This window comes from Hipposideros armiger, unplaced genomic scaffold (genome assembly GCF_001890085.2).
Source record: "Hipposideros armiger isolate ML-2016 unplaced genomic scaffold, ASM189008v1 scaffold_104, whole genome shotgun sequence".
NCBI lineage: Eukaryota > Metazoa > Chordata > Mammalia > Chiroptera > Hipposideridae > Hipposideros > Hipposideros armiger.
The window spans coordinates 529234-541596 of record NW_017731454.1 but is presented as its reverse complement, the minus strand read 5'-3'; the positions used below and the strand labels follow the sequence as shown (position 1 = coordinate 541596).

At 45.2% G+C, this 12363-nt stretch overlaps 1 protein-coding gene across 1 annotated transcript in view; it reads right to left on the bottom strand.

Moving 5' to 3' along the window:
* KIF5C (kinesin family member 5C) overlaps positions 1 to 1443 on the bottom strand; it is a 164108-nt gene extending 162665 nt beyond the window's left edge. The window contains exon 1 of the mRNA XM_019646505.1: positions 897 to 1443. Within this exon, the coding sequence (XP_019502050.1) occupies positions 897 to 1022 (126 nt within the window). The 5' untranslated portion in view covers positions 1023 to 1443. The remainder of the gene's footprint in view (positions 1 to 896) is intronic.
* Between the last annotated feature and the right edge of the window lie 10920 nt (positions 1444 to 12363).

Here is a 12363-nt window from a genome sequence, read left to right as displayed (position 1 = left end):
ATGGGGCTGAGGGGGAAGGGGAAAGGTGAGAAGGGAGATCAAGACAGAGGGGGGCCCTATTCATACAAAGTAACTTCTGCTCTTGACACACAGCCAGGCTATTGGGCTGCGCTCTGGGCACCCGAGCCCCACAGATGAGGGCACACAGCCTCCTTTCCACCCAGCACGAAGCACATCCACGGGTCTGCGAACAACAGGTGGGGAATCGCCCATTGGGGAGGGGTCAGACCTGGGTTCCACGACCAGGGCAGACTGAATTGAGAAACAGGAGGCACAACAGGCCTCCTGGGGACACCAAGGCCAGCAGTGTTCCCCGCACCACCACCACCCACACCCCGCCTTCAGCGCTCAGGGCAAGGTGAAACGCCGCGGCGAGCCGCGTCTACACAGCCGTGGGAGCTCCGAGGCCAGGACTTTCCCATTACCTTTTTTCCTCCTCGTTTTGCTAAGATCGTGAGAAGAGGCAAAGTGTTCGATAAATCGAACTGACGCCTGAATCATTCGTGGATTTGCAGAGCTCATACTTTACGGGGAGCCTAGGAACCCCGGTTTGAGGGTACCCCGAACACACGACCCACGCGGCAAGACCAAGGCGGGGAACAATAGGCCCACCCGGCCCCCACCCCGCGAACAATGGCGGCGCGGAACCCTTCCTCGCCGCCCACCCCCACCCTCACCACCTGGGGCCCACCCCGCCGTCCCCAGTCGCCCCTCCACCCACTCGGGAGAGAACTATGGGGCCGAGGTAGGGGAATCTCTCGTCAAGTCCCCCCGAGAAAGCATCCCTGCGGGGAGGTCCGAAGGGGCGGCCCAAGCATCTCCGCTAGGTCTGGGCCGTCGGGGCTCCGGGCTGCGGCGCGAAGCAGGAGGGGAGGCCAGACGCCCGGGCCACTTACCCCGATTACCACGGTCTCGTCGCCTTTAAATTTAGGGATGAATTTGTCCCCGCGGAGGATCTCCGCTTCGTTGAGGGGCCGGAACCGGCACATCACCTTGATGCTGCATTCAGCTGGATCCGCCATCTCCGCCGGCCGCAAGGAGGGGGTGCGGGGAGGGGTTGGGGGGCCGGGAGTCAGCAAGACCAGGGAGGAGGCCGCGAACAGCACCGCCCGCAGCGAGGCCGCCTCCTGCAGCCTCCGACGAAGCTTCTCAGCAGGTCATGGCGAACTCTGCGGATGGGCAGCTCTGGCCGCTGCGAGACTGGGTAGGTGGGCAGTCTATCAGCATTCGGCCCCGCGAGCTGCAGACCTACCTTCCCTGGTCCTGCCCCGGCCCTGCGCTGCGCCCCGAGCCCACCTGCCTGCGACCACGCGGCCGGCGGACGAGGCGATGCGCGCGGAGCGAGCCTCGCCCGGCTCAGACCTCCCGGGCTCCTGCGCGCTCGGCCATCCTGCATCAGCACCAGCGCGCTCCACCGCCTCCCGGGCCCGCCCCTCCGCCCCTTCGCCCCGCCCTCCCCTGGACCGCCCCTGGCGGAAACGTCACTTCGGAGATCCGACCTGGCTCCCAGCGCGGAGCGGCCTGGGACTTGTAGTCGCTCCACCTGCAGGTAGAAAAGGGTGAGGATGCTTGGAGTTGGCTTTCGAGGACAGCGGTTGTGCCCCAGGTGCCACCTCCAAGAGCCTGCAGGTCTGGTTTGGCTACCCAAGTCAAGAAAAGGGCTAAAGGTCATATCCAATATTCCCGGTTAAAATCTCTATAGCATCTCTGTACATCTTTTCATGATCCCAAAGGAGAATCAATACTTAAGCCAAACGAACAGTTATGGAGCATTTTTTTCTGTGTGGAAAGTTTTGTAAGAGTTGTGAAGAAGTTAAGGGGAGAAATGAGATTTGCATGAATATTTGAAACCAATTATTCCAAGGAGAAGGCCGTGAACCGCACCGCCTGTACATAGATAGTGGTCATAACATATGATGGGTCAGGGATTCCTTTAATATCTGAAGAAAGTTAAGTATCTTTTCCATAGAAAAACAAACAAACAAACAAAGACAAATAAGCCTATACACACCCACAGATTTTTCATGCTGTTTCAGAGTTTGGGAACAACCGAAGCCTGCCTGTGGCTCCCAGTTTAAGAACCTCTTAATTACTGTTAATTATTAAGTACAGTTTACAGAACTTGTGCCGAAGGCCCACTTACAATCCTTAATATTGAAAGAGAGGGAATTTGAAAACCCCTTCCTGAACAGCTCTAGCTCACAGGATTCTCTGCCTTCTTAGGCCTTTGGTCCTTTCTATTTGGCACCTGGGCATTTGCTGTCTTGCAGTGACATTCCTATTGCTGCCTGGTATTGTTCCCTAGTTCTTTCCATGTCCCAGTATTTTTCTTCATGTTAAATGTCTTATGCGTATGTCTTGTTCCTTATGTGGTTAGGATCACATATTATCTACATGCGTGATACATATTTTCTGAATGAGCAATCCATGTCCATCATGATCATGATAACAGCAAGGACAAATGAATGCATACATGAACTTGAAAACAATGACATTGTATTGTCAATGGAGTCTTGGGCTCAGGATCCTGCCTTTTTTATCCCAGCTCTGCTGCTAACAAGTTCTGTGACTTTGGAGAATATATTCTACTTCTCTGGATTATTTTCTTTTTACCCCATCTGTTGAAATGGTGCTGAAAATATTGTCTATTCTGGATAAGTGAGAACTGAAAGAGAAATATGTGAGAAAATGCTTTAGAAATAAAGGCTGGTAGAGGCAGTGAAAAGACTGGGGGAATGATTCCTCATGAGAAAACATGCGAAAAAGAAAGAAAAGGCATATATTAATATAAAGTTAATTATTCCAAGGGCTGGCATAATACCAGGCACCAAGAAGCAACTCGATAATGTCTTTCATGCATTCATGCATCATTCATTCATTCGTTCAACAATGTGGGTTTTTCGTCCCAGAAATGAATCCTTGAGGGTCCTAGTGAAATCAATCATTTGCTTCATGGAATGACCAAGTCCTGCTGCCCTGATTTTTTGCTCATGGGTAAGTTAACAGGTATGGTACACCCTTTCAAGACAGCGCCTACTCCACTCCTCTCCATCCTGACCCCGCAGAGCCTTCTCCAAGCAGGAATTTATAGGGCAGTTAATGACCTGAGGAATTCACCCACTAGCACAGGGTAAGAGCCTCAAACAGACCCCCAGGTCACAATTTCTTCTGACACCTCCACCAGCAACACTTGCATGGCCCCTACAGCTTCATTGTTGAGATGAAACAGAAAATGGAGAATGATCTGGGTCATTCAGACAGCAATGAACAGTCTCACTTTGCCTTGCTTGAGCCTGGCAGAAATCAAGACCAAAGCACATGAATCCCCCTCCACACTCCCCTTTTCTCTCCTGAGTGATCAGAATCATTTTCTGAGCCTTCTGCATCTCTCTATTCAGCCCTCTCCTAGAGAGCAGTTTCTGTCCCAGTCTCTACTGCCAGGAAAAAGTGTAAATTGATGCAATTATCTGAATTGTTCAAGGGAAAAAAGCCTCAGAAATTCTACCTGAATGATCTAGGTAATTGCTTCAATTTTCACATCAGCTCCCCATCTTGTCTTCAGCAGTCACTGGGATAGCAATTTAACTCCAACCCTGGGGTCTGCGGGTCCAGAGTGGGTTTAATCATTTCTGATTGCCCAGGCCCAGCTCCATTCCTATATGTAAGTACAAAAAAATACCTGGCTCTAGTGAAGATTAAAAACCAAGTGAACAGATAAAAATGTTTTTAAAGAAGTTGAAAAATTCCTTTAAAACTTGCAAAAATAATCTATTGCTGTGGAGTAGAAAATCTGGATGTCTTTTAAAATGTAGCTCCTTAGTTCAAGATGTTCAAATAACCCAGCTCAGTGGGGAAGAGGCAACGACTTTCACCCCTCTCTCCCTTTAACAGGACATTAGCTGATCTGAAGGAGACAGTCCTTTCTCTTCTAGGAGAGCTGACACATGAACTGAAATTCATTTCACTACATTGGACCCTTATTAGTAATGTAGAAAAAAACTCAGGGCTCTGTACAAATAAGACAGAGAGCCACTGAGTGTAAGCATCGAGAGGAGAGGAGAAAGAAAAACTAAACTCTTGTGTCTTTGGGGTGGGGTGTGGGCACCTGTGAATGAACACTGACAATGGCAGCATGTGGGTACCAGGCACCAGGACTGAGTAGGAGCTGAGGCACAGGAGTTCGGAGGCATGGCGGCCCCTGCCACTCTCAGGGTTGACTCAGCACAATCCCAGTGTGACCTGGATGTCAGCGATTCCCTCATTTACCAGCAACTATGTCTAAGTTTATTCAGGCCTCGTTTGGAGACAGGATCCAACATTGGCAGTTCCTCTAAAAATCCACTCCCAGGAAAGCATTAAGAAATAATGTAGGGCTGGCCAAGTGGCTCAGTTGGTTAAGAGCACAAGTTCTGAGCAACAGCGTCGCCGGTTTGATTCCCATATGGGCCAGTGAGCTGCACCTGAGCTGAGCTGCTGCTGAGCAGCCAACTGGCGGCATGGTGGCTCAGCTGGTGAGAGCACGTGCTCCTAACAACAAGGTTGCTAGTTTGAGCCCTGCATGGGATGGTGGGCTGCCTCCCCCCACCCCAACTAAAATTAAACACAGCACCTGAACTGAGCTGCCACCAGCTGCAGCTGGGCAGCCGGATGGCGACTAGACTTGGAGCTGAGCTAGCTGCGCCCTCCACAACTAAGACTGATGGACAACAACTTGGCTGTTCCCCTTCCCCAATTCCACAACACTGCTCCCCTTCCCCAATTCCTCAATGGAAAAAAAAATCTAAAAAAAAAAAAAGAGAGAGAGAGAAAGAAATAATGTAAACTATACTAAAAATGTACCAGGATCCCAGACAAGGAATTTCTATTGCACAGGCCACAGTGGACTACTTAAAAACCTCTGAATAGACTTCATGTCCTCAAAGTCCCATATCTATCATGCAGCTACAATGGGTCCTTTTGCCTCCCAACACCCCACATATACTTCTCTCCTGATGCACTGCTCCTCCCTGATGTAGAGCCAATCCATGGTGTCCCAGCTCTGTCCCAGGATGGCAGCCCCGAACTCATCGCTGTGCTCAGCAAAACACAGGGGGCTTCTCTAGTCAGCTGCTCCATCCTCCTAAGACACTGGGAGAGAAGAAGAAATATAAACATATTTTCTGTTACCCTCATAGAGAAATATAGCTGCATCCTCAGCAAACCAATTCCTTGTCAATATGTTAAATAAAGGCAGTAAGACTTCCAAGGCTGATATGGTTTCATATAGAGATTCTCTTTTACTTTTTGAAGCAGCAAATAAGTTGGGTTTTTCTTCAACAGAGGGCAAAGAAAAGTCCCCAAAGACTAGAAGCCTTTTTTTTTTTTAACAATTGTGTTAGTTATCTATTGCTGTGTAACAAATTACCCCCAATACCTACTGGCTTAAAACAACATTTGTTATTTCACAGTAGGTCAGGAATCCAGACACCACTTAGCTGGATCCTGTGGCCTAGGTTCTCTCTCTTATGTAGCCAGGGCTGCACCCATCTCAAGGCTCAAGCGGGGAAGGGTCCACTCTCAAGCTCTCTCATGTGCTTATTGGCAGGATTCCATTCCTCACCACTCCTTGGCCAGAGGCCACCCTCAGTTCCTTGTCACATGGACCTTCAAATGAGAATCAGAGAGACGAAATGAAACAGAAATCAGTCTTTTATAGCTTTACCTCATCCAATTATTTTTGCCATACTCCATTGATTAGAAGCAAGTCACTAGGTCTGGCTGGCACACATTCAAAAGGAGGGGATTATACTTAGGTGTGAACATCAGGAGGCATAGATCATTAAGGACAATCTTAGAAAAGTGCCTGTCACAACAAAAAACAAATGAATTTATTGCCACTTATGGATCATGTACACTGAAATAAGGCAGAGAGTCGAGTCAAGAAATACAACTTCAGAAACAGGCCCTTCTCTCAGAGAGCTTCAGTCTAGCTCAAGGGTCTGCAAACTGCGCCTCATGAGCCACGTGCCGCTCTTTGGGTATGTTCCGTCTCAAAAGTTTGCTGACCCCTGGAAGAGCCAATCCTGTCCCTCACAACAATTTAAAAATTATTCGAGAGCCATAAATATATTTTTACATAATCACTATTATGTGAATAATATCCTTTAAAATTTTTATAAATGAAACTATGGTAGTTTTATTTTCATTTTCAATTTTACTTTAGAGCCACATGGACATACCCAAAGAGCCACATGTGGCTCATGAGCCGCAGCTTGCAGACCCCTGGCGGTTCTTCCGTCTCAAAAGCTTGCCGACCCCTGGCCTAGCTGGAAGATGAGATATACAGAGATTGTAAGAGAAAATAATAGCCATGCTAAACAAAAAAAAAAGCCTAAGTCAGCAACCATCAAAAGAAAAAAGTGACATATTAAACTTCATAAAACATATAAAACCCTGTATATCAAAAATCATACACAGTAATAAAATAAAACAAAAATCATACACAATAATAAAATAAAACAATCAGCTAAGGAAGGTTTTTGCAGCATATATGGAAAGAGTTGATATTTTTAATAAAGAATTTTTACAAATCAATGTGACAATTGTAAATGCACAATAGAAAAACTAGCCAAGTATAAAAACTCAATACACAAAAGAATTACAAATTATCCTTAAATGCATGAAAAACTCTTCAGCCTCATTCATAACCAAAGGAACACCTACTAAATTGGAAAAGATTACAAAGAATACTAGTGTCCAATATTCTAATGTATAGCAGGAAGGCAGCCTTCTGTTGTCCTACTGGTAGTAGGGTAGATTTGTATAATTATCCTGGGTGCGTAACATCAATCTAACCCTGGAAAGTGTGCAGGTACAGACTTCCTGCTGAAAGTGACAGAGGTACCAGGCATGCAAGCATTTGTACCCTCAGAGGATAAAAAGTGCAGTGTTGTAAAGACACCTGGGGACTAAATTTGGAAAACTGTGTGTATGCCAAGTCACTGAGAGCCTTAGACAAGAGATCATAGTGTCTGGATGGCATTGAACTGGGAAGTCACTGGAAGTTTTGAAGTAGGGGAGTAATCAGATGAAAGAAGAATTCTCAGCCCAGTTAAAAACACCAATGAGCTATGAATCCAGGGGTAGAGGACTTACCACTCTCTCCATGGGACCTCTGAGAGCCCCCTCAGGGTTTACTGTCCAACAGAGCGAAACAGATGGCCCTTCCTATTAAAAGGAGACTTGGATGCATAGCTCAGCCTTTAGGTCTCCTTTGATTTTTGACATTTGAGGCCTATCAGCATAACAATCAGATATCACCTCCCACAGGGATTGGAATAGGACATACCATGAATGGCAGCATTGGAAGTGCATAATTCAGGGTGTGTTACTTGGGATTCTTTGAGTTGTAAGCAACAGAAATCTATTTAAACTAGCTCAAGCCAAAGCAGAAGGGGCGTTAATTCTAATTCTTGAAGAAGTAAATCTGGACTGCACCTGGGCTCAGAAATGAACTGGAACCAGAGACCTCAACATTATAAAGTTTTTTCTCTTTGCCTTATCTTTGCTCCTTTCTGGGCACATGCTTTCTTCTTTTTCTCTCTGCATATTGAGTTCCTTGGCTTTTCCACGCTATATCACAGAATATTCAGCTCTGCCAGCTCAAAATTGTGTGTCCAACAAGTTGGAGAATTATGAAAGCTCTGTGTCTCTCTGCCTTGATTTCAGTTTCTGGAGAAGGACTCTGATGGGCTCAGCTCAGGTCAGGTGACTCTGTTGGACAAATCAACTCTGAGCAAAGGCAACATCATGCTCAATAATCATGGTTGCCAGAAGTGATCCCTTAACTAAGTGGATTTGTGGGGTAGAGTAAGGCAGGCAGACCCCAGGAAAGGGAAAGCACTGGACAAAGAACCATGGTGTTGACATCAATGAAGCTTGGGGGGTTAAAGGGGCCATGAGAGAGAACTCATCCTTTCCCCTGTGAAATTCTTCCCCAAATGGATGTCGATGCAGCAATATTCAATACTGTGTGCCTTCCATAATGTCACTCATTTCAGATTTTACAAAAGTCAAATGCCCCCACTTTCTGCTCCTCCCTGCCAGCTTCTCCCCACCCCTTTCCCCCCCCCCCACCTCTACACACATACAGATTACCTAATGCCAGTAGTAAAATCCAGACCTAACAGAGCCCTGATGTGGCTGTTGGTCAGCCTGCCACCAACAGCCTCTGCTTTGGGAAGCCAAGTGACCCATTTGGTCCAGCTGGCTTGTGCATGGCTTAGGGCTCTGAAAGTGGCTTTATCTTTTTCCTTCAATGACCTGTTTCAAGAGGAGAGAGTAATTGAATTATAAGGAGTTAACTGGATAAGACACTCTAACCCAGAAAAAAGAGATGGATTTGGTATAGTATATAAAAAACCCAACCCTGTGGCCACTAGTGAAGTTTCCAGGCTCTGCTATTTTTTATGTTTTTTGTTGCAAAAATACAGCATGACTTTTCCAACAACCCAATAGTATGAGCATGAAGTTGTGAGCAGGGCCACAGCTTGAATCCACTGGGCGAATGATTTCTGACAGACTTCTTACTCCTACCATACACATATTGGTAACATCCAGCCCTTTCCTTCGAATTAATGACAGCAAACAGTTTACGTTTCTTTGTTCACTTTTACTGGCATTCATCCAGCTACCTCAGCAAAATACTAGCACCAGCCTCAAAACGTAAGCCCTACGATTCCACTTTATTTACTCCAGTCTATAAGTGGGAGAAGGGAGGCTAAGGAGTGAGTATTGCTCCTCATGCATCAGCTCACCAAGGAATGAAGGTGTGTGCCTCAGAGGTTTCTTCATCCCTGGACACTGGCAGAATGGCTTCCATAAATGCCAACTCTGTAGAGACCCTACCACATCTGGCCCCTGGGTGCCTCCTCTTTAAGGACCACACTACCTGGCCCTTACCAGTCTTACCACCTTTAGGCAAAGGAAGGTTTTCCCTGGTGGAAAAGCTTTGTGGGGTGGAGAGAGGTGTGTAAGGTGAGCAAGGCGGTTGTGTCTTAGGTTGGGCTTCTGTGGAAGCAGAGCCTGAGATGGGAATTCCCTTGTAAGTGATTTCTTGAAGAGTGAGGGCAGCAGGGAGTTCTGCCATACACTGGCTCCCACCAGAAAACTTTGGAATACAGATTGCACCATCTTGAGGCAAGAGGATATCCTTCTGTACACCCCACCACCACCCACACCCCGTGTCAGTCACTGGCTGTGCACTGCCCCCTCCCAGGTTAAGAGGAGGGCAACTCTAGAGAAGAGAGCAGCTGGGAGCTGTCAACAGCCAATACTCCCAGAGGCTGGGGGAGGGGAGCACAAGCTGGTAGAGGGTGTCTGAGAGGGCCACAATGGTGTCCAAAATGGGGAGTCATGCTTAGCAGAGAGCAGTACCCACATGTGTAAAGAACATGTCATGTTCAGAGCCCTGATCTGCTGCAGTGTCAATTATGAGGGTATAAGTAAGCACCAAGTATACAGGCGAAAAATACAGTACCCCTGTAAGATGTCAGCTAAATGTCCCATATCTGTAGTTCTCACAGGGTTGATGTGAAGACCAGGTGGGGCACAACAGACAAAATGTTACTCTATAAACTGGAAAAGCTCTACACAAGTGCTAATTAGTTAAGATATATTTTTTATAGTCATGAACACATTCAACAAGCATTATGGATTCTATAGTACAATATGCCAGGCATGATGCTAGAAACTAGAGATACAGCAGGGACAAATAGAGCCTTGTCCAGACCCTCATGGAGCTATCGTCTAGTGAGGGAAATAGACATCACAGCACACAAACACCTATTGAACTGCAGCTATGGCAAATACTTTGGAAAGAGAAGTGTAGGATGTGTGGTGGTATTGGTTGAAGGGCTGGAGTGATCAAGGGAGCGCTCGCCGAACAAGTGCCATTTAAACTATTGAGTTGTCGGACAAGTCATGCCGCATTTTTGCAATGAAAAACATAGAAATAATACATCATGACTTTTCTGACAATCCAATAAGATGGGAGGAAGAAAAGGGAATAGAATGTGTGAAAGCTGTGGCAGTGGGGGAGAATATTGATGGTGTTCAGGAAAAACAGAGAAGCTTATGAGTCTGGAGCAGGCAGACAAGTTCAAGGACTGAAGACTGAACAATGGAGATCCTATTTTTAAAAATTAGGTAGGTGGATAGATGCATGGATGTATAGATAGATTATAGATAGATAGATAGATAGAAAGATAAAGATTGAATATATATATATATGGTCTGCTAACGCTGTCATAAACTCAGACTTATGATTCATTTCCTTCCTCTTATCTCCTTTTAGATGACCAGACATGTTTTCAATAAATACTAACATCTGTTACAAATTGTCACCATCAGGTAGAGCACTAGATTTGAGGTAGGATGCATTTATTTTATTGCTCATCCACATCAATAAGTCCAGTGAATTCTTTGTCTACAATGCCTTTCCCACATATCCTTTCCTTTTATGTCCTTCACATCATCCGAGACCAAGCCATTATGACATCACACCTAAATTATACTACAATAGCTTCTTAACTACTCACTCTGTCCCGTCATATACTCTGATCTTATATTTATCCCCCCAGTAGCCACTCTAAAACTTAACTTCATTTTTATTATTCCATAAACTATAGCCAATGTGATAAGGCAACAAACAGAAATGGGAGGCATACTTGTAGAAAAAGGAGAAGCAAAATTATACATAATTGCAGGAAAGATGATTACCATCCCCTAAATCATAAGAGTTCATTAAAAAGCTAATAAACTTAATATGAGAGTTCAATACAGTGGAAAATAAGTAGATGAAATCACCCGTTTTCCTGTCCATTCAGCTTCATAAGGGAGATGGGATGCCATGGACAGGAGCTCAGGGTTTCATGGCAAGTGAGGAGAAATGGACACTTCCTTTAAATATACAGTACAGAGAGTAAGGGCCAAGGCTCTGGGGCAGAACTGCATGGGTTTCAATCCCAACTCCACTTTTTCATAGCTGAGTGACTTTGGGCAAACTAGCTGTCCTCTCTGTGCCTCAGTTTCCTCATCTGTAAAATGGGGGTGATAATCATAATACCTCAAAGGTTACTATGCAGATTAATGAGATAATACACAGAAAGTGTGAGAGCAGTGCCTGGCATGGAATAAGCACTGTAGAAAGTTTTGCTGTTATTATTTTCATACTTTATTATTATTAACTCTCAGTCACACTTTGTCACCTCCCCTGAAAATTTGCCTTAATCCCTGAGTCTTACAAATTCTTCCATCAAAACCATTCCATTATCTCCTAACTTCCATCTCTTTGATTAATATAAGGGTTCGAGGCAAGTTCAAGACCTAGGCACTGTGCTAGCTCTTCCATCATTTTGTCTCCTCCTTAGTTAAGGGCATGTTCTCCAAAAGCAATCAACGTCTACAGAGACAACTCGACATCCAGCAAGGACAACATTTTACTGTCTTCAATTCTATGAAATTTTAGCTTTTGGAACTAGTCTCCAACACCTTTATTTAGAAGAAGATCTTTGTTTTACATTTGCATTCCTAAAATTTCCACTTGAATGTAATTCTAAGACCCAAAGAATTGCCTTTATAAAGCAGCTTTCAAATAACAAGAGCTATTTGTTTTTTTATCCTCTTAATTATCAAGATTTCAAAAATGTTAGGATCCAGGTCTCAGGTTTGAGCATGCCAGATACAACTGTCCACTGCCTTCATATTCCAAAGTCTTTAAGATAATGTAATGTCTATATTTGATAGTTTTGTGATTGGAATCTAAAGATGGCAAGGGACCAAAAGTCTCTGCTACTTTGAGGCAGCAAGCAAAGCAGGTAGCAGGGACCCCAAGCTAAAGATAAGTAAGGTAGGTTACCCAATGTTATTTTACTCTTTTTGTTTATTTCTCCTTGTTACCCTGAGCTTTCAGTAACATTTAAAAAAATCTTTTAAAATGGGATTAAGTGAAGGGTTGTGTATTGTGTGTCCTCATACTTGGGCCAAACCCTCAGAAGTAAAGCAGAGGTTCCTGAGGCCAGCCTGTAGGGAACAGGAGCAATTAGTGAGAGCTCCCCAGGAGAGGAGTGAACCTCAGAGCAGGAATGAGGGCTCTGAGGTCCAGCCAACACTCCTTGATGAATGACACTTGGTGATTCCTCCCCCATAGCCAGCCTTGGAGAATCTGAGCTAGATTTTATTAGTCTAGCCATCTGGTTCCTTTCAGTATAAACCCAAATAGCATTAATAAAAAAGGAACTGTTATATCATGTATCAGTGCTACAGGGAGTTAGAGGCAAATGTTATGAGAATTCAAAGCAAAGAGAAACCATTTCTAGCTGTCAA